The 24,324-nt window shown below is 39.4% G+C and overlaps 4 protein-coding genes across 18 annotated transcripts; all 4 read right to left on the minus strand.

The window, feature by feature from the left end:
- Positions 1-2,755: 2,755 nt before the first annotated feature.
- On the minus strand, positions 2,756-11,868 carry LOC131320791 (uncharacterized). 9 transcript variants are annotated; one of them, XR_009198351.1, is made up of 8 exons: positions 11,248-11,868; positions 11,050-11,119; positions 10,606-10,943; positions 8,185-8,446; positions 3,899-4,000; positions 3,654-3,823; positions 3,459-3,498; positions 2,756-3,162 (listed from the first exon to the last, which is right to left on the minus strand). XR_009198351.1 is itself a non-coding variant. In XM_058351645.1 (7 exons), exons 3-6 carry the CDS (start codon positions 10,804-10,806, stop codon positions 8,202-8,204), a joined length of 600 nt encoding a protein of 199 aa, XP_058207628.1. In that variant the 5' UTR covers positions 10,807-10,943; positions 11,050-11,119; positions 11,248-11,868; the 3' UTR covers positions 6,338-6,583; positions 8,185-8,201. The 9 variants fall into 9 exon arrangements, 3 of the variants coding, with proteins under 3 accessions (XP_058207628.1, XP_058207629.1, XP_058207630.1); XR_009198354.1 differs by having other exon boundaries at positions 3,459-3,823; positions 3,899-3,996; XR_009198350.1 differs by lacking the exon at positions 3,459-3,498.
- Positions 11,869-13,276: 1,408 nt separating this feature from the next.
- Positions 13,277-17,972, minus strand: LOC131320790 (uncharacterized). Of its 7 annotated transcripts, XR_009198346.1 has the most exons (7): positions 17,166-17,456; positions 16,199-16,624; positions 16,012-16,081; positions 15,679-15,856; positions 14,803-14,900; positions 13,544-13,632; positions 13,277-13,450 (listed from the first exon to the last, which is right to left on the minus strand). XR_009198346.1 is itself a non-coding variant. In XM_058351643.1 (5 exons), the coding sequence occupies exons 1-4, from the start codon at positions 17,373-17,375 to the stop codon at positions 13,586-13,588; spliced, it is 729 nt and encodes a 242-aa protein (XP_058207626.1). In that variant the 5' UTR covers positions 17,376-17,456; the 3' UTR covers positions 13,277-13,450; positions 13,544-13,585. The 7 variants fall into 7 exon arrangements, 3 of the variants coding, with proteins under 3 accessions (XP_058207626.1, XP_058207627.1, XP_058207625.1); XR_009198348.1 differs by lacking the exon at positions 14,803-14,900 and having other exon boundaries at positions 15,679-15,889; positions 17,166-17,972; XR_009198345.1 differs by lacking the exon at positions 14,803-14,900.
- Positions 17,973-20,077: 2,105 nt separating this feature from the next.
- Positions 20,078-21,612, minus strand: LOC131320792 (polygalacturonase inhibitor-like). Its single transcript, XM_058351649.1, has one exon. It carries the CDS (start codon positions 21,537-21,539, stop codon positions 20,532-20,534), a length of 1,008 nt encoding a protein of 335 aa, XP_058207632.1. The 5' UTR covers positions 21,540-21,612; the 3' UTR covers positions 20,078-20,531.
- A 1,193-nt stretch (positions 21,613-22,805) lies between these two features.
- On the minus strand, positions 22,806-24,017 carry LOC131320793 (polygalacturonase inhibitor-like). Its single transcript, XM_058351650.1, has one exon. It carries the CDS (start codon positions 23,972-23,974, stop codon positions 22,949-22,951), a length of 1,026 nt encoding a protein of 341 aa, XP_058207633.1. The 5' UTR covers positions 23,975-24,017; the 3' UTR covers positions 22,806-22,948.
- Between the last annotated feature and the right edge of the window lie 307 nt (positions 24,018-24,324).

Genomic DNA, 24,324 nt, shown 5'->3' on the forward strand with positions numbered 1-24,324 from the left:
TTGTGAGTTACTGCATTTTTAAGATACAAAAATTTTATATCGCAAGCATCACACAAGAACATCGATTCCTTTTGCAAGGGGATCAATTGGCATGCATGACTTGTGTGCTCGATGCTCATGTTGGATGCTTAGCACCAACAAAGCACATTTCATATCAATATCGTAGTTGCAGGGGGAGCTACGGTAAATGAATCAAAAGCAAATTCCTCTGCAGACATCACATTTGTGATGCGTTGAAGGAATCGGTGAAGGTGGGTTTGGAAGGACAGTAATAAGGGCGTGTTGAGGGTGAGAAGGATGGTCATTCTGTGACATGTTTTGTTCAAGGAAAACATGCATCGCTTGCAAAGCCGAGATTGGTTGTAGTAGGAGGAAGAGGATAACAAAGCCGAGATTGGTTGTTCACAGATCATATGTTTCATCTTTTTTGATGAGCAGAGCATCAGTGGATGGTCATGGCCCAAGTGCTCAACTTGAACGACCTCCTTGGACATCTCTCTATCTGACCCGACCCTCTCGCGCTCTCTCTGATACCCAATTAGCCTTGAAAGAATTAGAGGCATCTCCAAATGTTTTTTTTTGGGTAATTAGCATCTACAAATGTTGAATACATCTAATTTAAAATTTACGACATGGAAGACAAAAATACGATTTCTCCTGGGTTTTTTTTCTATAGTACAGTTATGCTTTTCTGCTTTGCTTTTCCTTAAGCTCCACTACATTTTGCTTCCCAAAAGAAGTCCACTTTAATAAGTCCAACAGGATACGTAAGATCCTTTAACCTAGTTTAATGAGTTTTGTATCTCTAATCCAAAAGAAACCCGACTAATCTCATCTCATCTCATCTCATCTCATCTCATCTCGGTCTGATTATTAATAGTTAGGTCATCCATGTTGGGGCTGAACAATTCAAGGAAGAAATTCTCGCATCTTGAAATTTACGAGAGAAACTTTGATCTACCAACTGGATCTTCAACTCAATGGTTAACTGCTCATCCACCTTTTCTATGAACTGTTTGGTAGCCGATTATAACTCACATCCAAGTACTGCAAATCTAGTCTGGTCAGGCCCACTAGATCTCTGTAGATGTTATTATGAATCGAATCCAACCACGCCAAGAGTAGACGGGAAAACAACATTATTGAGATTAAATTCTAACATGTTCGAAAACTCAGCGATATGAACTATTTTGTTTGACCCAAATCACCATACAACATGTTATACAAGAAATTAACGACATTGTAGTTGGGGCAAAAACGAGTTAAATTTTGACTAAATAAAAGAAAATCCAAGAATATAGTGCCATTAGAAATGCATACCGCAATCCCCTGTAAAACCCACAGATAATTAAGAAACAGATGGAGGAAAACGAGGGGAAAAAAAATCAAGAAGAAATGAAGAGATTGCAAACAAACTGGCATGTTCGATAACGTTGGCCTTGGGTTGGGTGGTCCTCATGTTTCCATATTATGTGATTTTGCTGTCATCATTATTGCACAATCACTGGTATTCAGTATTTAAAGTTACTGTTTTAAGACTCGCACAATACTGCCCATGGATACTACTTCGGATGTTTTTAAAATTGGATGAATTACAGAGTCTATACTTCCCTTCCCTTCCCTTCCCAGTTCCCATGTCTTGTCTCTCTGTTTTTCTCAACCATACTTCTGTCATGAAAGAGACCCTTGATGTCAGAAATCTGGTAATAAAACCAGTTAATGGGTCAAGAAAACCAAGCAAAGCAATACAGAATAAGGCACCAAAGATAGGGATCAGCGGTGAGCTTGGATCATAAGGGGTTTTTTATTTTTTTTTATCCTTGGACTCACCAGTTATTTTGATCGCCGTAAACCAGGTTGACTGAACAGTTATTTCGATCAGGCACTAGTAACCTCTACACAGTGGGGAGTACTTTTGCGTATCGAAAGAAACAAGAACAATAACTTACCACAAATTCAACAAAGGAATGAATCAAAAACTGGCATGCGCAAGGATACTTTAGGATAAGTTACTAAAACAAATGGTAGGATACCATAGATCGGTTCCGTATAATTCTGAATTGCTGTTGGCAGCAGGTGGGGACATTTCTTTGGCTGAGGGTTCGAGAATGGGGTGCGGCCCTGTCCTCGAAGACTCAGATAAGAAAAGAGTTCCAAACCTTTATGCATGCAGCATAACGGCGGGGGCGGGGGGGGGGGGGGGGGGGGGGGGGGGTGTTTGGTGATTTGGAAAGAAGGAAGTAATGAAAGAGGTAGCAATTGCCTGTGATAATGATACGGGAAAGCCTCTTCATTTCAAACAAGCACGAAAGGAGCAAAGCTGAAACACTAGATGTGGGTTGGTAGGTTGATCAGGAAAGCCATGAGAGTGGCAGGCGAAGTGAAACCTTATGAATACTAAAGCCGGTAAAACCTTATTAATACTATTACCAAGATGAGACGTTCCACCCGTTTAGCAACATGACATGTAACCCGCCTATCCACAAGAATTCCACCATTGAATACATCCTTGAAACCTACAGTAACTTGGCCCAGAAGCTATCAAAGTTTTCTTTCTACTTCTTTAAATTATATAAGGAGATTTTTGTTCAGTGTAGTATATATTTTTGACAAGTACAGCTCATGTATATGCTAAATTCTGGTTGTTCTTTTTACACTTAAACTCATGTCCTTATAACGCGTCGTGTTATATTGAAGGTAATTACAGCATTAGTAATGTCGTCTAAGAGTTGATCCATGAGGAACAGTCCAGTAATTACGGAAAACATCCTTCGCATTGATGTCCCTTAATACACCTGTAGTCTTACAGACACGATATTTCTCAACTAAGGGGAAAAAAATCCTTAATGGTGGGTTTTCATTGCCCAGCCCTCCAATGTAGTAATCAAACATTATAATCATAATCAAATCATGGAATCTACACATCTTGCGATACATGCTTCAAATGAAAGACCCATATCCTCTACCTGGCTATGAATTGCTGCAAGATTATTTCTTTAAAGTTTTGAAGGAGGACAGTTTGTCAAAAGGATATTATCAGGATAAACATTTCCAGCCACTACCTTGAGTCCTTGACCGAGAGTTGCCATAGAAAAGGGGAACTTTCTCTAAAGAATGTCTGCACAGAATTCCCCTTTTTCCACTTATCTCGTTCATTGTCAACTGCAAACCCAAAATATAAGAAACCGAGTACCCATCAACTTTTCTGCATTAAAATCCAAGAGACCATAAGACATCAAACTGACAAACTAGTGTTTCCAGGAGCAAAGGTTTCTGAGTTGACATGAAGATTCTATTTGACATGTGAAGTTAGGATAATGACGAGATCATATCCTTGTTTGGTAAAATGATCAGAAGAAAAAAGAGAGAAAGTGGGAGAAAAAGCTGACAAGGATACGAACTAAGTACCAAAATAACATAATTAAGTCTGACAATAGCTATACACAAGAACAACATACCTTCTTTGTTTTTTTTTTTGATAAGTCAAGAACAACACACCTACAAGCAACATGAACAAGAAGATTGATACTAGCACCTTTATGGTTCCATACTTTTGGAAAACAGCCTTCAGATCTTCACGCATAACACATTCTTTGTTGTCTGTCCCTATATAAAACTGCAGTGGTTTTTCCAAACTACTTTTCTTCACTCACCTTATCAATATTCTCCCGAGGAATTTCTTCGTCACCATTTACACACTCCAACACCGTCTCTTCAGCCTCTTCATATTTTCATTGATTGACTCATGACCATCCTTCTGCTCGGCAGAACCTCCAGCAGACAAGCTCTTCAATGTGAATGCAATAAAGAGCCTTTGGGGTAGCTATAATGAAGGGAAAATCTAATGAGATCAGCAGACAAGTTAAATGCAAACTCACACAGTTCTCTCAATGCTTACTCTTCTTTCGAACTTGAGCTGTCTTCATAATTTGCACCCACTTGGTAAGAAGAATTTTCAACTTCTTCAGCTTGCTTTGCTCTAATTGCACCAAAATCCTCCCTGAATTGGGAAAGGAATATATCAGAACCATAAACACCAAAAAAACAGACAACAAAGAATCAATGCTCCTACTCTTTGCATCAGATTGTCATGAATAAACAGTAACTGTAAAAGTCTTATAGTTGCCCTCTAAGAATGGCAAACCATGTGAGCCTTCTACGTAGTTGCCCTCTAAGAACCACGGGCACTTCAAAGAATGTGACAAACATTTGTCAGACACTCTCAGTCAGGTTGTTCGACACTCTTTCTACATGTCCGCAACTAAGAAATAAACCTTAACGCGAACATGTGTCTGACACTTTTTTTTTTTTTTTGCTCGGCAAGTGTCTGACACTCTTTTTTGCAAACTGATTATCCAAGATTTTGGAATTTGACATATCACTTATCCTATTACATACAAAAGATGAAGCATATTGTTTAATAAATTGAACACTATCATTAGTAGCATTTCCTAGTCGTGTCCATGCTAGATTTTTTGAGAATAATTCTTCACAAACAAATCTTTCATACTTTTCTAACTTGGGATGTATCCCTGTGTCTCTGTCCTACTTTTTAGAGAAATAACATACCACATGTCCTTGCCCCCTGTCCATATCTGTATCTGTATTTTGGCAATAATTATGCAAGCCTTCTACGTGAGTCATGTGTACCAGTGACAAATTAATGGTCCCACATGGCCTAAAAAGTAAACAGCATACCTCTTAATCACCCAAACTTAAGTACCAAGAAAAGTTTACCCACAAAGAAGAGGTTTATTGAACAAAAGGAGAAAAAAACTAACAAAAGAATAAAGACCACCAAAATAACTCGTAGTCAATGCAGCCGAGTCTCTTTGCCTACATTTGGTCTTTTACAAATTGCCATTTGCTTAATCATAACCAACGAATAGCTGATCAAATGACTCCAAGATTACCTATATATGTTGAAATGGATAAAGTGCAGCAGTAGAGCAAGCTTAATTGATAGATGACTCTACCTCGTACAACAAAAATTGAACTGTTAACAAAACATTAGTACTGATAGTAAAGAAAGTGACAAGCAAGACTTACTTTGGTTTTAGGTCTAGCTCTGCACCTAAACCAAATCAAACCAAACCGAGCCTTATATCCCAATCACTTGGGGTCGGCTACATGAATCTTTTTCTTTCTGTCAAAGGCCACTTGTTCACACAAACCTACTATACTCATATCTTTGAGCACTACAACATCTAATGTCAATTTAGGTCTACCCCTCCCCGTAGCATTACTACCCAAAGCTATCATATCCGCTCTCTTAACTACTGCATCTCTTAGTCTACGGTAGACATGCCCAAACTACATTAGCCTATTTTCCCTCAACTTCTCTTCTATGGGTGCTACACCTACCATCTCACAAACCGTTTCATTTCTAATCCTGTCTCGTTTAGTCTTACCAGGCATCCACCTCAACATTCTCATTTCCGCTACACTCATCTTGTTCACATGTTGTTTCTTAATAGGCCAACATTCTGTCCCGTAAAATATCGCTGGTCTAATGGCAGTTCCATAGAATTTTCCCTTCAATTTTATGGGTACCCTCTTGTCACACAGTACACCAGTAGCGCTCCTCCACTTGAGCCACCCCACTTGGATCCTATGGGTCACATCATCAGCAATCTCTCCATCTCTACTAATAATTGAGCCTAAGTACTTAAAATGATCACTCTTAGGTATCTCCTGGTCTTAGATCATCACTCTTTCTTCGTGCGCACTGCTGGTACCACTAAACTTGCACACCATATACTCAATTTTACTCCTACTTATCCGAAAACCCTTTGACTCTAATGCTTCAATAGCTTCTCAGCAGCTTCTTCACATGAGAACTCAACCAAAGCCGTGCCAGAAAAGAATCTCAACAATTGAACCACATAACACGTGTTGCATCAAACTAAATCGAAACAGGTATAAATTTCTTTTCTCCAAATGAAAAATAACTAGTCAAACAGCCCACCAACTAATATTACAAAAGATGGTTAATGATCTGAAATACATATCCGTCACTACAGCCAATGTTTCAATAAACCCGTCGATAGGGTTGTGTTCACGCTCTTTCATGACAATCAACCAGCGGTCAAAATGGATCCTCATGTCTAGTCTCATTGTAACTTCATCTTGATATCCACTCTTTTGGACAATGGGAAGAGCCAAAGAATAGAAGCGATGAGAGATAACGTCAAGCTTGGAGCGATGAGAGATAGCTTCATCCTGAAATCCACGCTATCTCTCATCGCTTCTATTCTTTGGCTCCGTCAATTGCCCAAAAGAGTGAATATCAGGATGAAGCTACGATGAAACTATACATGGGGATCGATTTTGACAACTGGTTGATTGTCATGAAAGTGCGTGAACACAACCCTATCGACGGGTTTATTGAACATTGGCTGTAGCGGTTGGCAGGTATTTCAGATCATAAACCATTTTTGCCATATTAGTTGTTGAGTTTTTTAGCTAGTTATTTTTTCATTTGGAGAAAAGAAATTTATACATATTTTGGTTTAGTTTGATGCAAAATGTGTTATGTGATTCATATGTTTCGATTGTTGTTCCGAAACTTAGAGCATCTGCACTGCATATTAAGATGAAGAATATTTGTTGTTCAAAAAAAAGATGATAGAATATTTGCCTTCAATATTCAAATGTTAAAAATATGAAAGTAAAATCTAGTCATACGTGTACAAGAATTTACACATGATGATATGGCACGATATGATAGACATCGCGACTCGTGTATTTTGTGCCTTTAAAAACACTCGACTCAGCAAGCTTAGAAGCAAGGCGGAGTCCAAAATTTCTTAGGCCAGCTGCGGTAAAAGACTTTCAATTTTTCATTTAGGTGAATTGTTGAACAATTATTTCGCCACCTCTTCCTTGCCAACATTTTCCTTTGGAGCTGCTTATGCAAGCTTGTAGACGAGCTCTATAGGCAAGTTACCACAAATTTTGTTCGAGACGAGTACCAATTCAGAAGGAAAAAAGAATAAAACCCATGGCTCACAATCTTAGTTCTTTTACGTTGACAGATATTGAACGTTTACCAAAATTGAAATCCTTTATAATCAAAAGTAGACATAAGATCTTGAACCAATAAGGAAAATATTAATTGAGGTGCGCGCCTCGGGAGACTGACTCGACTCAAGGCATTTTGGTTGCGCCTCGCCTCACCTTAGTCGCGGCCTTTAAAAGCCACTTGGGAACCCAACTTCTTGTCAAATCATCACGTGATCTTAATGACCTCGCCATATCCCAAGTTTAAGGGAACACACTCTGGTCCCCATTTGCGATATAGGAACCTTCTTTCCATGATCAATGATGTCATCAATTCTCCACATAAGCCAGGTGCCAACTCCTATGCCTCTCGGCGTCCTATAAGGAACCAAGCATCTTGAATTATGACTGCCCCCAACTTGGGCTTTACCAAGTCATTCTCCTTGGCTTGGCCTAATCCCGAGCCTAGCCGCCCAGCCTTGCAATGCCATGCATGCCAGGAGCTGGGCTTGCCTTGCAATGCCAAGAGTTGGACTTCAGACCCCTAGCTTGCTGGCTCTTCATTTGCACGGCCAAATGTTGGATTGGGCCAAGTATGGTAGAACAACCTGAATTGGGTGGTGGACCTAGCCCCTTGTTTCGGCCCAGGATCATCTAGTCTGCCCCTCCACAGATCAATACAAGATAGAACAATTAAAGGGTTTCACATACGTAACAGAAGCAGAAGTAGAAAGAGTATCATTACATGCTGCCTCACGAAAAGATAACAAAAAGCTTAACTCCTTTTGTTTCACTTTGAGAACATCATCTTGGTTCCTTTGGCCCAAAGATGTGACATGAGAATAGTTGATACACTCATGATCATGAAAAGTTATGCAGGTCGTCTGGTTAAGAGGTTCCACTGTTTAAAATGAACCACTCTGATTCCTTTCATGTCCAGAAACATTGGTCTGTAACCCTAGAGTCTTATTTCTCTTATGATCTAGCTCCAACTCTACCTCAGTTTCTCAGCTATTTTCTGGTATTTCAGTGCTGGTTTTTTTGTGGCTTGGTATGGTTCTACACTTCTTTAACAGCCAGAAAACAACTAAGGTATACTTGTGCATCAACAATTAGTGATGAATTTTAATGTAGAACCTCAAAGTAAAAGAACAAGAAGGCTACAAAAGAAATCAGCGATACCTCGAAAAACTGGCACTCTACAAGAACCATGAACTTCTTAGACCCCTCTTGACCAGCATTGCAATATACGCTAACTTCTCCCTTGACAGAAATTTGGGCATATTCTGCTCCCTTGCTTCAGTTCCCTTCTTTACTTGAGCATCAAAACTTGTACCACCAAAGATGAAATTTGGGACTTGATTAGTCTCCATAGCAGATAAGCATGGGTTCGGCAAAAAGCGGAGGTCATGGGCAACGACCAAACACCACAAGGTGTTGCTTTCTGCTCGGACAAGAGATAAAAAAAGATTAATGACCAAACTAAATTGTCCGTATTCATGAAAACACTTCGCCTCTAGTTGTCCTTAAAAATAGTCAACAACTTTCATAAATTAAAAAACAAGATTCCTAGAAACACTTGGACAAATATAAATAACAAATAACATGGTATATGTTAATTTCCTAATCCTTCGGGGCAAAGACACATTTGTTGGCTGCATCAAGGGCAACCCGGGCGATTGAGGAATCACGAATTGAGACAATCTATCTCTTGTAGGAAAAAATGTCTGAAGCTCACACACCATTTAATTACTCATAATTACTTAGGAAGCAGAAGTAACAACAACTTGATTAGAACTCTGTAGATAACCTGGTAGAGTCTGCAAGAACTTGATAGGGGTCCTCATAAAACCACAATTATTCATCCTGTCCCCCCCCAAAAAAGGTATTCACGCCTTACTTGGTGATTGAGGAGGATAAATTACTCTGAAATCTTAAGAGAGATAAGATAAATGAAATCATATAAAGAGAAGAAGCCAATCCAGAAAAAGCACATCAAAAAACTTAAGCCAAACCAGTCTCTAATGCTAAATTCAAATTCTCCAGCGACCAATCTAAACCCTGCTTCCTTAAGGATCAAAGCAACATCTTTCTCCAATTGTTCCCACCACACCTATAAACTAACACCAGATGATTAATTGGGATGAACAAATATGCATTCCTCATGAACTCATACAAATTTTTATATGCACACAAGCATTTGTTAATGTTACTTTTAATACATTAGCAAACATGAGATTAAAGCTCGTTGAGGAGCTGAGATCTTCCTCCATAGAAACTCGAGATGGAAATTAACATGCAGTTTACAACAACTTGCTCTGGATCCCATGAGAAATCATATCTTAAGATTCTTGTAGTGGCCTGAATTACGTGGCTCGGATCATGCCAAGCCATACTCCTCAAGCGTGACCACGCCGCTCTACCCGGAAGGGCCTTGCAGCTCGGGGTCACTTCACTCGGCCGGTAGGCAGTAGCATTTCTCAGTAGCACACATAGCTCAGTGTCCTACGAAGCCGTTCGGGGATAACCCGCTCGGATCTCGCAACTCAACAGGGACGCCTTGTCCATGTGCACCTAACCGCTTAGCCATGTGCGTCATCATGACGCATGCCAAGACGGTTACAGCACATGGGTCATGATTGCTGCTAGCTCTGGCCATGTGCTCCGTGATTGCCTTATCCGGTGTGTCGTATGTGACGTCACCCGAGGTGATCACCCGAGCATACCCTCCACGCGCTTACTTGGTGAGCAAGTCAAGCAAGGCCTATGCAAGGAAAGGGAAGCAAACCTAAAGAGGTACACCATTTCACCCCAACTCAGACTTACCTTCTCCTTCCCATACTGACTGGATCATCGGAGAGTCGACCGGCTTTCCACAGTCATTCGACTTCCTGTAGGTCACGCAGAGGCAGAGGATGAACAGAGCACTAGAGACTGAACCGAAGGACCGACCTAGTTCTAATGATCAAATCCGATCACCACAATTCTGAGGCAAAAGAAAAGCTAAGACCTCCATCGCTTCTCTGTTAGGCTTTTTTTTTTTTTTTTTTTCCCCCCGGATTGGCAGAAAGATTCGTAGAAACTAGGGCAAAAAAGAAAGGATGAAAAAATAGCTTTCACTGCACCTTATATTTCCTTCTATTTCTCTCCTATTCTTCCAAGAAAAATTCCTGTGAATACAACCACCGTAGGTTTCAAGATCATATTGCCAAATGGAGAGCCCTCAAACCTTGCTCCCACGCTCCTAAGCCAGAACCTCCTAGGACCCTCACTCCCATCAAAAAAGAAGCCCGCATCCAACAAGGACAGAACCTCTAAAGCATATAATTTCCACACACACAAAAAAATGCTACTAAGCAAGAGAAATATTTACTTTAGTAATGATAAGACAAGGGGGAAAATATTAACTCAAATAAGCGCAATCACTGAGTACCAATAAAATACTTGCATTGATTCCAAAAGGAATAGTGAATTTCTATACTATTTGTAGACTAAGTACCAACGATTAACAAAAAAAGATGAAGAAAAGAGTCATGCGTAACAAACATATCATCTTTAAGCAGTGAAGAAAGGAAGCAAGATACAAGGTATCAAAATACATACATCAGGCTGTTGCGACTGCAAATATTCTCCAATAGTATGACCAGCTCTCTCAAAAACTTCAAGCAACAGAACTGTCGAACTCATACCCATCATCTTCTGATGAACCTGAGTTAATTCTCTCTGTTTACATTCTCGCATTAATTTGACCTCCTCATCAATCAGTGACAGAATTTGATTCCTAATGCATTGAGGGATCATCATTCTTCCATTCAAAACTTTTTCGCGAGCAGCAAGACAGCCAACTCAACGAGCTTTCCTTCCATGGCATAATGGTAAGCAAACTCTTCAATGTTGTTGGATGACTCCATGAGCAATTTATTAACAGCCAATGACTGTTTCTGCGACAAGAGATTTAAAGAAAAAACCTTGTTTGTCATCTACTTCATATGCAAGCATTTGTAGTCTGAGGTAGAAAAAGTATGATAAGTTTGCAGAAAAACAAACCAAAGATGGTAGAAAAAGTGATACTATCCACTTGAAAAGAGACTTTCGTTGATACACGGTCACCGCCTCCCTGCAAAATCAATACAATAAATTATGAAGTAAGAATTTGTGGGGGGGGGGGGGGGGGGGGGTGGGGGAGGGGTAAGACATTGGGCCAAAATCAGCATAAGTAATCCAGAGTGAAAAAAAGGGGGTCACCTCGCAGCATAAAGTGCTGAATCGAGTGGGAGCATTCCTTTGTCCCACCAAACTTTTCTAGCAAATGGGACATCAGTTTGAGCTCCATTGCGAAGGAATAACTTAACTAATTCGGGAGATGAAAACCTAGCTGCATAATGCAACAGCAGCAGAGACCAGAAACACAGATTTCCCCCAAGAATGGCTTTAACCTTATCAGTTGGGCATCTCCAGTTTTGAAAATCCTTCCACATCTGTATCTAGTAAGCTATTTGTACAATTCTTGGAGAAAAATCCCTCTATATTGGAGACAAGCTTCACACGATTCCATTTATGTGTATGTCCCACCGAGGGGAAAAAGGAGATCAGAAGTTCATATTTTTATAGCAAAGAATGCGAGTTCACACATTCGCCCTAAACATTGAGAAATGAGTAAGATTGCTAGGATTGGAAAGTTTTGTCAAGGTTTTGTTCTTCTTTGACCTCAGAAGAGATATTAGAACAGAAATTGAGAGAACAATTTGATAGAGATTATTCACCTAAACTTGAAATTTTGTACAACCAACAAAAGGCAGGAGATGTTACTTTAATATCTGTTAAAGAGTTTTTTGATATTATTTTTAAAATTAACGACAAAGAACTTAAGATGAAAAAATGTCTTAGGGTTCAAAAAGATAGAATTTTAACTCATTTACTCGATTCCCCTATAGCTAGACTCACGTGGTTGCCCCCTCCTACGGAGTTTGTTAAGATTAACACGGATGCAAGTTTTGATGAGAAGTCAGGGAAGTAGTGTTGAGAGATAGCTATAGAGGTGTGTTGGGCATGGCGTTGTCTGAGTTTAAAAATATAAAACGACCATTAAAAGCGGAGGTGGAGGCATTAGAATTAGGTATGTTTGTCGGGTCAAGATTAGGTGTTGGGAGAGTCATTTTGAAGTAGACAATGGTGAGGTCGGAAGCTACTTGAGAAGCCGCCGAGACATCCCCAGATTTTTTCTTGAAGTTCATGTAAGTAAATTATTATCTTAAATCTCAATAAGTAATTAGTTAGCAAAATGGAATTTGATAAAATATTTAATTTCAGGAATTTTCCTATCAATTTATTTGAGAATTATGACGTAAATCCTATCCTACGTGAGGCCAATCAACTGGCTAATGTACTTGTATTGTATTCTGGAGATAAACCATATAGTCATTTCTACATTTCCCGTCTTATCATTGCTTTCACAAAGCACTACATGGATAGACATAGATACATCTTCTTCGGACATCGTCCAAAAAAGCAAGGTAACATAACTATTATGAATGTTTAGAAAGTACACACATTCGCCCTAAACATTCATAATAGTTTTGTTACCTTGCTTTTTTGGACGATGTCCGAAGAAGATGTATCTATTTCTATCCATATAGTGCCTCGTGAAAGCAATGATAAGACGGAAAATGTAGAAATGACTATACGGTTTATCTCCAGAATACAACACAGCGTGCACATCAGCCATTTGATTGGCCTCACATAGGATAGGATTTACGTCATAATACTCAAATAAATTGATAGGGAAATCCCTGAAATTAAATATTTTATCAAATTCCATTTTGCTAACTAAATACAAATTGATATAAGATAATAATTTACTTACATGAACTTCAAGAAAAGATCTGGGATGTCTCAACAGCTTCTCTAGTAGCTTCCGACCTCACCATTGTCTACTTCAAAAATAACTCTCCCAACACCTAATCTTGACTCGACAAACATACCTAATTCTAACGCCTCCACCTCTGCTTCTAATTCCTATATTTTTAAACTCAGACGACGCCATGCCCAACACACCTCTACAGCTACGTTTCAACACTACCGTTCTGGCACTTCTCCCTGACTTCTTATCAAAAACTTGCATCCGTGTTAAACTTAACAAACTCCGTAGGAGGGGGAAACCACGTGACTCTAGCTATAGGGGAATCGAGTAAAGGAGCTAAAATGCAATATTTTTGAACCCTAAGACATTTTTTCTTCATATAATCATAAAAAATCTTACATTCTCTTTCGTTAATTTTAAAAATAATATCAAAAAACTCTTTAACGGATATTAAAGTAACATCTCCTGCCTTTTGTTGGCTGTACAAAATTTCAAGTTTAAGCGAATAATCTCTATCAAATTATTCTCTCAATCTCTATTCTAATATCTCTTCTGAGGTCAATGAAGAATAAAACCTAGAAATTTAACCTGCAAAAAGAAAACAGTATTAAAAACTTAGAGTAACATCATGTACTATATCAAATTGCAAAAGATCAAACAAAATTGCTTAAAGATACAAACCTCGAGACAGCCACCTCAACTCCCTAAACGAGACAGCCGTGTTCAGCAAACTCCGAACCGTTGAAGAATTGAAACATGATGGGTTTTTCCTGGGAAGAGTCAGAGATGAGAGAATAGATTTACATCATTGCATGCCACCTCAGTTTTGAGATTAATTTTATATGAAGTTATGTGTTCTAAATTGATGAGGATTCAATTTAATGTCATGGAGTATAGATTTACATCATTGCATGTTAAAAAGAATGACAAACACATATAGTATGCTAAATTATTTTGACATATAACAAACCACGCAAATCTATTAGTCCAAAGTCTCTCACATGACGACTGATAGATATCTACTTAAGTACTTATGAGAAAACACATAACATAATATTCACCACCAACATCTCTGGAAGCACTAGGCAAAGAATCTCTGAAACCATCAAATCAGTCAATAAACTTGATGCTTTATTGATTCCAAGGTCCAATAATGTCATTTTTTACTCCGTTTCCTTCAATTATGCAAAGAAAACATATGCACATCAAAGATTTTGGCCATATTTCATCCATAACAGCCCGTATCGGACTGAGCCAAACGTTACGTATCGGCCAATACCATTACGTATCACCAATGTGTGCGATTTTCATTCACTGCAATATCAGCCATATTGGGTATCGGTACCCACACTGATATTTCAAACCATGACCCTAATTACTTGCAGAAACAAAGCTTGAAATAGTTAACAAAATGAAAAAGACCCTTATTGCAAACTAATCGCTACCATAAACGCAGTTCCAACTATCTAAACAAACAACAAAAGAAGCATCTTATAATCAGTAGCAACCAACTTTCTGAAAGTGATATCGCAAGAGGTGCTAACAAATTATGAGGAAAACAATTCTCTCTTGTGCTTGAATAGCAAATGAGAGGAAAAATCGTAAGGGTGGGTGAGAAAGGAGATAGGCGGACTCTTCTTTACCCAATTTTATTTCTCACAAAAGTGTTTTACACTGCATGGGTGGGTCCAATGTGGCCCTAACAACAACTTGATTAGAACTACGTAGATAACCTGGTAGAGTCTGCAAGAACTTGATAGGGGTCCTCATAAAAAACCACAATTATTCATCCTGTCACCCCCAAAAAAGGTATTCACGCCTACCTTGTTGATTGAAGGAGGATAAATTACTCTGAAATCTTAAGAGAGATAAGATAAATGAAATCATATAAAGAGAAGAAGACAATCCAGAAAAAGCACATCAAAAAACTTAAGCCAAACCAGTCTCTAATGCTAAATTCAAATTCTCCAACGACCAATCTAAACCCTGCTTCCTCAAGGATCAAAGCAACATCTTTCTCCAATTGTTCCCACCACACCTATAAACTAACACCAGATAATTAATTGGGATGAACAAATATGCATTCCTCATGAACTCATACAAATTTGTATATGCACACAAGCATTGGATAATGTTATTTTCAATACATAAGCAAACATGAGCTTAAATCTCCTTGAGGAGCAGATTTCCTCCATAGAAACTCGAGATGGAAATTAGCATGCAGTTTACAACAAATTGCTTTGGATCCAATTTGATATCATATCTTAAGATGCTATTGGCAAAAGAAAAAGCTAAAACCTCCATCGTTTCTCTATTAGGCTATTTTTTTTAATCGGATTGGTAGAAAGATTCGTAGAAAAAATAGCATCCACTCTACCTTATATTTCCTTCTATTTCTCTCATATTTTTCCCCCAAAAATTCTGGTGAATCGAACCACCTTAAGTTTCAAGATCATATTGCAAAATGGAGAGGCCCTCAAAACCCTGTGACTTAGGAGTAAGAAGCCCGCTTCCAACTAGGATAGAACCTCTCAAGCATATATAAATTCCAAAAGAAACAAAATAAAAGCTACTAAGCAAGAGAAATATGTAGTAATGATAAGATCATAGAAACAATATTAACTCAAATTAGCACAACCACAGAGTACAAATATAATACTTGCACTGATCCCAAAAGGAATCGTGAATTTCTTTACTATGTATAAACTATAAACAAAGTACCACAAAAAAGATGAAGAAAAGAGTCATGCCTAACAAATATATCACCTTTAAGCAGCAAAGAAAGGAAGCAATATACGAGGTATTGAAATACATACATCAGGCTGTTGGGACTGCAGCTATTCTCCAATAGTATGACCACCTCTATCAAAAACTTCAAGCAACAGACTCGAACTCACACCCATCATCTTCTGTTGAATCTGAGTTAATTCCCCATGTTTACATTCTCTCATTAATTTGACCTCCTCATCAATCAGTGACAGAATTTGACGGTTTCTGCGACAATTTATTAACAACCAATGACGGTTTCTGCGACAAGAGATTTAAAGAAAAAACCTTATTTGCCATCTACTTCATATGCAAGCATTTGTAGTGTGAGCCTGAGGTTGCAAAAGTAATTTTGAGTATGAATAGTTTGCAGAAAAACAAACCAAAGATGGTAGACAGAGAAATACTATCCACTTGAAAAGAGACTCTTGTTGATACGAGTACACCAACTCCCTGCAAAATCAGAACAACAAATTATGAAGCAAGAATTTGGAAGAAAGGAAAAAAAGAAGAAGAAGACATTGGACCAAAATCAGGATAAGGAATCCAGCGTGGAAAAAAGGGGGTCACCTCGCAGCATAAAGTGATGTATCGAGCGGGAGCATTCCATTGAGTGGGAGCATTCCTTTGCCCCCACCAAACTTTTCTAGCGTATCGGACATCAGTTCGAGCTCCATATCGAAGGAATAACTTAACTAATTCGGGAGATGAAAACCTAGCTGCATAATGATGCAACAGCTGGTCCCTATTTACATCTACTCTTACGCCTAACTTCCCATCCACCAACGCAGTGGCACATTTCAGGGCACTAAAAAGGCACAGAGACTGCAACAGAGTGGTTCGGCAATAACTGTATGTTCCATTTCTTACATCTCGGTGTGACAACAAGGACTTCAGTCCTTCTGCATTATCCGATGAGATGTAATGGGTGATATCATCTTCCAAATCCATGTCAAGATAACAACGATCAGCATCGACGTTACAAGGAGTCCATTCCTGTCAATGATCAATAATATATCACTATTACTGGTTCAAAAAAGCGATTATAAAAAATGAAAATAAAAATATGTCCAAAAAAGCAAAATAAAGAAAGTTACAGGACCGCCCCGCTTAATTGCGTTTTTGCTCAAATTTACTCAAACTTTTACGAAAAAAGCATTGAATCAATGTTAAGCTTAGATTTGAGTTAGTTCATTGGAAACTTTGGTGCCAAATCAAGCTCTTACAGTGCAAACCCCGACTGTGAACCACTAGCCCTTGGTGGGGCAGTAGAAAATTAACGGTGATTGGCAGAGAAGATAAACCGAAAGCAACTTAAGTATTTCATCAGGTGAATCTAGCACTTCACGGCCCCTTGTTGATCAAATTTTATCTAGCCTGGAGGAAAACAAAGGGAAGCATATACGCTTGCTAGGTTATTTGTTTTTTCCATAAACAGTGGGAAAAGAAAAGGATCAACTTTATACAGATGGAAAGGAAACCACCAATTGAAAACATATATGTAGAGAGAAGATGAAATGAAGATAGATGTTGGTACCGTCTCATTTGGCGCCATCGCTGTGAATCGACAGAGCAACAGGTCACCAGACAGAGAAAGGAATGCTAAGGAGCCACATGAATGGCTTAGGTTTTGTATCGGTTCTTGTTTGCCTTTTAGGCCCTGTTTGGATGCCGGATTTGGAGGCCGGCCATGGAGCCGCCCGGATTTCATCTCCCGATCCCACTCATATCTGGTCTTTGGTTGCATTTTTGGGAGGGTGGATTAAAACACTGTTGGACTAGAAATCCACCACCTCCAGTGTTTTGGGTGGATTTGGCAAGCGGAGGATTTGGCAAGCGGAGCTTTAGGCCCTGTTTGGATGCCGGATATGGAGCTGCCTGGATTTCATCTCCTGGTCCCACTCATATCCGGTCTTTGATTGCATATTTTTTGGAGGATGGATTAAAACACTGTTGAGACTACAAATCCACCTCTAACAGTGTTTTGGGTGGATTTGCCAAGCGGAGCTTTACCCCTGTCGTTAGCAAATCCGGGGGATTTGGGACTCTTTTACCCCTCCAAATTCACCCTCACCCTCACCCACACACAGTATTTTTACAAAGAAGAAGATGAAGAGAGAGATCTTACAGCCGAAAAACTCAGCTAAGGAATGACCGGCGGCGGACGGGAGACGCTTGGGGGGTCGGATTTGGGGACCATGGGTGGGGTTTCTAGAAACTTGAAGGGGAAGAGGTAGTGGCGGTGGTGGGGAGTGAAGTGAAAGGAAGAGAAAATGGTTTCTAGAAAATGGAAATGGTTTCTGGAAAGTCGAAGAGCAGTTCCCAAAATGGAGTTTTTTTTGGAAACGAAAGGGAACAAGTAGTGGCAATGGTGTGGAGTTGGTGGGGGGTTTTTAATTTTTTCAGAAAATATATTTTTTTAATAAAAAAATGTTTACAACATTATATTCTAAAATGAGATTATTGTATCCTTAAATTAATGAAAAATATCAAGTTATTGTAATTAATTTGAAATAAAACCAATTTTGAGAATCAAAAATTACAGTGGGGGTAATTCAATCATTTGACATCTATCATATCATATCCACCCTCCAAATTTTCCTTCTCAAAAAACATCTAAACACCTCATTACAAATTCACCCTTCTTAACATATCGCATCTCATTACATATCAATTCTCAAATCCACCCTCATTACATATTCACCAAAACCGAATCCTCCATCCAAAAAGACTGTAATGGTCTGGGTCCACCGTTTCATTAGGAGTAGCAAGATAATACTCCCTCGTCCCACTTTGCTGTGTTTGTTTCCTTTTTTTGAATGTTTTAAAAAATTGTCTAATTTATAATATTTTATATAAGGAAATGATTTTGCCACTCCATTTTTTGTTAACGCCAGGGGAGTGGCGTTAACAAAAAATAAAGTGGCAAAATCAGCAGCCCTTTATATATTCAATTTAGATCTTGTTTGATACGTCTCAATTAATTCTTTTAAACAAAGTTTATGAAATCATAAAAAAAAAATATAAAATGTGAGATATAGGCAATTTTTTGTAAGGTGCCAAAAAGAAAACAGACACAACAAAGTGGGACGGATGGAGTAGTAGATGGTGCAAGAAAGGAAAAAAAAATTATTGAGTATACTTTTCCGGTGTTTATTTAGCAAGAATGTCTTAGAAGACGGTAGAAAACAAACTTGTCCGTATGTACCCTTTAAAGTGAGAGAGCTTACTATGTTTTTTCTCCTAAAAAGTGCAGAAAAAATTTAAAAATCTATTTTCTTATGAGAATCAACAACAAATACTCTAATTTTCTTAAAACCTTCATCTAACCAAATGGATGCTAGAAAAAAAAAATTTACTTCACTTTCTCTCATTTTTATTTTCTATTATATTTTTCTTGTTAATCAAACAGACTCCAGAGAGACAAAAATAAGAATAAAAAAAGTTTAATTACTAGTACTTATATATCCCATCGACTTTAACTCGAACTTCTTCGTTTTTGTCCATAAATCTCTAATTTGAACAATTCTAACCTTATACTTCATGATATGTCGTAATGTACACCCTGCGTTGCCTTCCACGCCGGGTCTGGTTAATACTCCAGTTAGGTCATCCACGTCGTTGCTGAACAATTCAAGAGGGAAAGTCTCGCATCTTGAAATTTATGAGAGAAACTTTGCTCTACCAACTGGATCTTTTAACTCAATGGTTAATTGCTCATCCACCTTTTCTATTTATAAATTGGCTCGTGGCCGATTACAACTCACATCCAAGTACTGCAAAATCCAATCTGGTCAAGACCACTAGAAGATCCCCCGTAAATGTTATTACAATTCAAATCCCAACCACGCCAGAGTATCCTGAGTATCGGACATTTATACGAAACAGTGATTGTTTGTAGTGATCATGAATTTTTAAAAGTAATTATTGATAAAAATAAAATAAAAATTACCTTAATATCCCGAAATAGTCAAGTGTAGGCCATGAATCGGAAATTAAAGGGACAATATGTGCCAGGAACCGGCCGATAACCATGCTCTATCCTACCTCACCGATATATCGAGATGTCATAGTATCGAAGGACTAGAAGACCGTTATTTATCGACCAATGCAAATCATAACAGCCCATATTTAAATCCATGGATCCAGGATAAGAGTTTTTTTGTCAAAATAAAAGGTGGTCAGATTTCAAAGATAGGTATGTATATTTTTTAGCAATACGGCTGTACGAATTCTTTTCTAAGAAATCTCCTCGAATCTTTCTCAATTTCGCGATTTGATGGATTCAATGTAAGGATAGTCAAAATGATTCCATAAACGGTTTTTCCTGCACTCGATCGTTTCAAGCAATCCTTAGTTCCTTATTCTGCTCTCGTTAACTGACGCCATAGCGATGTTTTTTCATATTTCGCACCTTAATTTCTATAGCCTCCTTGCATGTGAAATTAGTTATTCGATCAGACCAAATGTTTTATTGAACCAAAACAAAATTCATCTAGTAAAGCAACATGGAAACATATCGTAACAAGTTTCTTAAAAAAGAAGAAATTTTTACACTTCAATTTGCAGACATACAAATTCCCCAAAAACTGCGCTTCCACTTTCTACTAGCAAGCCGGCAGCGGCCGGGGTGCCACACAAGCACTGGTTGTGGAAATACGACGTCACACCGAAGGTCTGCAATTTTCCACCTGTCGGAATCTTCCCACACAACCGATTATAACTCACGTTCAAGTACTTCAATTGAAACAAATTATTTCCGGAGGTCGAAATTGAAACTTTATCTTATTTATAGGTACCAATGTAGCTGATTAGTTAAACCAGTTACAACGTTTTAATTGAAAAGCCATTCTTTTTCTGGTAATAAAAACAGAATCCAGGAAAGTCCAATCCAAGAAATCCACTAGCAAGCCGTCAACGGGGCTCCGCACAAGCACCGGTTGTGAAAATACGACGTGGCGTCGAAGCTCTGCAACTTCCCACCCATCGGAATCTTCCCACACAGCCGATTATAGCTCACATTCAGGAACTGAAATTCCAGTGCCGTCAACCCCGCCGGAAGACTTCCAAATATCCTATTATGATTCAAATCCAACGACGTCAAGCTCGCCGGAAAAACCACGTTACTCATGTTGAACTCGAACGTGTTTCGCGAGAAGTCGACAATCTGGACCGTTTTGTTTGGCCCGAACATGAACGATAAATCGCCCGAAAGCATGTTACGCGAGAAATCGAGTCTCGAGTAGTTATAATAGCCAAACGATTCTGGTATCTGTCCGGTTAATTTGTTGTGAGAAAGATTGATATCAGGGGCATTCCCCGTGAATCTCCAGTCTGGGATTGGACCGGTGAGTTTGTTTCGGTCCAAGCGAATCCCAGCGAGATTTTTCAGTAATGAAAGCTCCATAGGGATCGAACCGGTTAAGTCATTGAACGATAAATCAAGAAAAGTAAGGTTTTTGAGTTGGGATAAAAACGAAGGAACCGGACCGGTTAAGTTGGTCCAGCTAAGCCAGAGGGTTTTGAGGTGAGAGAGTTTAGCTACGGCCGGCGGGATGGGTCCGGTGAGGTTCGAGAGTTTGTGGAAGATTAGTGTTTCGAGAAACGGGAGATCGCCCACGGCGGCCGGGATTTGGCCGGAGAGGTTACCGCCGCCTTGGACGCCTCCGAAGAGGGTGAGGGAGTTGATGCGGTTGGTGGTGGAGTCGCATTCCACTACGTACCAATCGCAGCAGTCGAAGGTCGGGACCCACGAGGCCAAAAAGTAGGGGTTGTTGAAGGATTGTTTGATCTGGAGGAGGACTTTTTTGTCGTGTGGGTTGCAGCGCTCGGCGGAGAGGGACGGGGAGGGGAGAGAGAGGAAGAGGAGGAGAGAGAGGGTGAGGAGAGAACTAGTACTAGTATTCTTCATGTTTCTGCTTGGTGTTTCTTTTTCTTTTTGTGCTTGTTGGTTTACATGTGGAGCTAGGTTTCCATATATAGAATTGATGATGGTCAAAGGATAACAGAGTATTGCCATAAAGAAAGAAGGAAAAATGGGACTTGGCATGGGGATGTAACCTGTCAAAATGTGCATGTGTATCTAATTTAGTAGTCAAACGACACGGATTTTTCCTGTCCCACACCCATATGCGGTTTCTATCTTAAATCTACCCTTAGTATAGTATGTAGAGTAGGATTTTTCCGGGAAGAATCATCATGGATTGTGAACTGACACTGTGACAATTTCTTTTTTTGTTCCGTATAAACGGATGTCTTGGCAAGTTTCGCAGAACTAAACTAATTTTATGATCTTGAAATCATTGACGGTCTTGAAATTTCGTGGACTTTGGGGATGTAAGTATGAAGTCTTGATCCTGATCGATGACTTCATACTTGATTTGACCGGCCGAGACTTACCAGTGCAGTTAAATTTTTTGTTATTCCTTGCATGCCATGGAAAATAGACTGTAGCAGCAAGAGCAAGCCTTCTTTTGGTATCCTGACAATTTTGTTTGGGGACGAGGAGTTCGTAATTTGATATTGCCATGGTCAATCTTGTTGGGTATACCTGTTGTAATATCCTCCCAAGTTAATAATATTTTTTCTCTTATCGTAATCCAAGGCCTTTTTCTGTATACTAGCTAATTTCATTTTGATTTTCCCATTTGAAATTGGAACAAAAGCAGTCCACCTTTCTAAAACCAAAGGATAGGAGCACTAGGAATATTGCAGCTTAATTGATTGGAAAATGAACACTCGAAGAGAAGATGATCATCAAAGGATTCAGTATTGGCTTGATTCAGTCAACTTGTTCTAGAGAGAACATAGTATTTTTCCTACAATAATTAGTCACAACTACTACTGACTCATCTCTCTCTCTTTCTATGTTCCTCTGGTTTTGCTGGTTGTAGTAAATCTGTATGTCTGTAGTATTATTGATTTTTCCTATGCGGTCCTGCAGCGTGTCGTAGCTGGAAAGCATTATTGATGAATCATGAGTTCACGTGAAAATATATCCACTTCCATTGGGGTCCAATTATTTCTTATTATGGAGGTGCATGCCAATACCCACTTTCCCAGCTTCATCATCAAATGATTGAAATCAATCAGCACTACTCCAGAATTTTGCGCAAATATAGATCGATCTCTACTAAAATATTACATGTTACTTGCAATTCGGAGTAGACTTTTCATCTGTTAAATGTATGTTTTGATACATTTACGCCTTGATATGGGCACAAAATCAGAAACTGACCCGAACATCTAACTATTAAAAAAACATACTGGCAGTTTGGCACATTAGTACAAGCGTGTAACATTATTTAACGCTTAATCTATTTAGCAAGCCGGCAATGGATTCCCGCACAAGCACCGGTTGTGGAAATACGACGTCACATCGAAGCTCTGCAACTTCCCTCCGGTCGGAATCTTCCCACACAGCCGATTATAGCTCACATTCAAGTACTGAAATTCCAGTGCGGTCAGCTCCGCCGGAAGACTTCCGAATATCTTATTGTGATTCAAATCCAACGACGTCAAGCTCGCGGGAAAAACCACGTCACTCAAATTAAACTCGAACAAGTTCCTCGAGAAATCAACGATCTGAACCGTTTTGTTCGACCCGAACATGAACGATAAATCGCCCGAAAGCATGTTACGGGACAAATCCACCGTGGAGTAGTTATAGTAACCGAACGACTTTGGCACCGGTCCGGTTAATTTGTTATGAGAGAGATAAATATCGGGGGCAGTCCCGGACTGGAAATTCCAATCCGGGATTGGACCGGTCAACTTGTTCCGGTCCAAGTGAATCCCGTAGAGTTGCGGTAACTGATCGAGCTCGACGGGGATCGAACCGTTTAAATTATTAAACGCTAAATCAAGAAACGTCAGGTTTTTTAGCTGGGATAAAAACGAAGGAACGGGACCGGATAAGTTGGTCCAGCTGAGGCGGAGCATGTTGAGGTTGGAGAGCTGGGCGATGGCGGAGGGGATCGGTCCGGTGAGGTACGGGAGTTTCCGTAAGATAAGGGTTTGGAGAGAGGGGAGGAGGGCGATGGAGGCGGGGATTTGGCCGGAGAGGTTGGTGGAGAAGATGGAGATGGAGATGACGCGGTTGGTGGTGAGGTCGCAGCCGACACCGTACCACTCGCAGCAGTCGGTGGTAATGGCTGGGTTCCATGAGGGCAAGGATGGGTTTGGGTCGTTGAAGGAGTTTTTGATTTGGAGGAGGGTTTTTCTGTCGGTTGGGTGGCAGCGGGGTTTGGCGGAGAGGGAGTGGGAGGGGAGAGAGAGGAAGAGGAGGAGAGAGAGGGCGAGAGTAGGGAGGAGAGTACTCAGAGTTGGAGTACTACTGGTATTCATATTTGCGTTTGGTGTTCTTTTTTTTCCTGGTTGGTTTACTTGGATAAGATATGTGAAGCTTTCTATTTATAGATTTTGTGATGCAGTAAAGAATGGTAACAGGTTTTGGCATAAAACCCCCAGTTCCAAAAGAACGCTGTACTGCTAAACCACGTTTAGAAGTGCATAGATTCACTTTAAAAAAATGTACAATTTTTTTTTTCAATTCGTTAATTTTAATCTACACTATTCTATGAGACTTGGGAAGGGAAATGGGGCTTACGGAGATCGAACATTGCTCATGTGCATAAAAATATATAAAAGAGGTCAAATTGCACTCCACTTCACTTGCAAATTTGAAAAACACAAAA

This window comes from Rhododendron vialii, chromosome 3a, assembly GCF_030253575.1.
Source record: "Rhododendron vialii isolate Sample 1 chromosome 3a, ASM3025357v1".
NCBI classification, from domain to species: domain Eukaryota; kingdom Viridiplantae; phylum Streptophyta; class Magnoliopsida; order Ericales; family Ericaceae; genus Rhododendron; species Rhododendron vialii.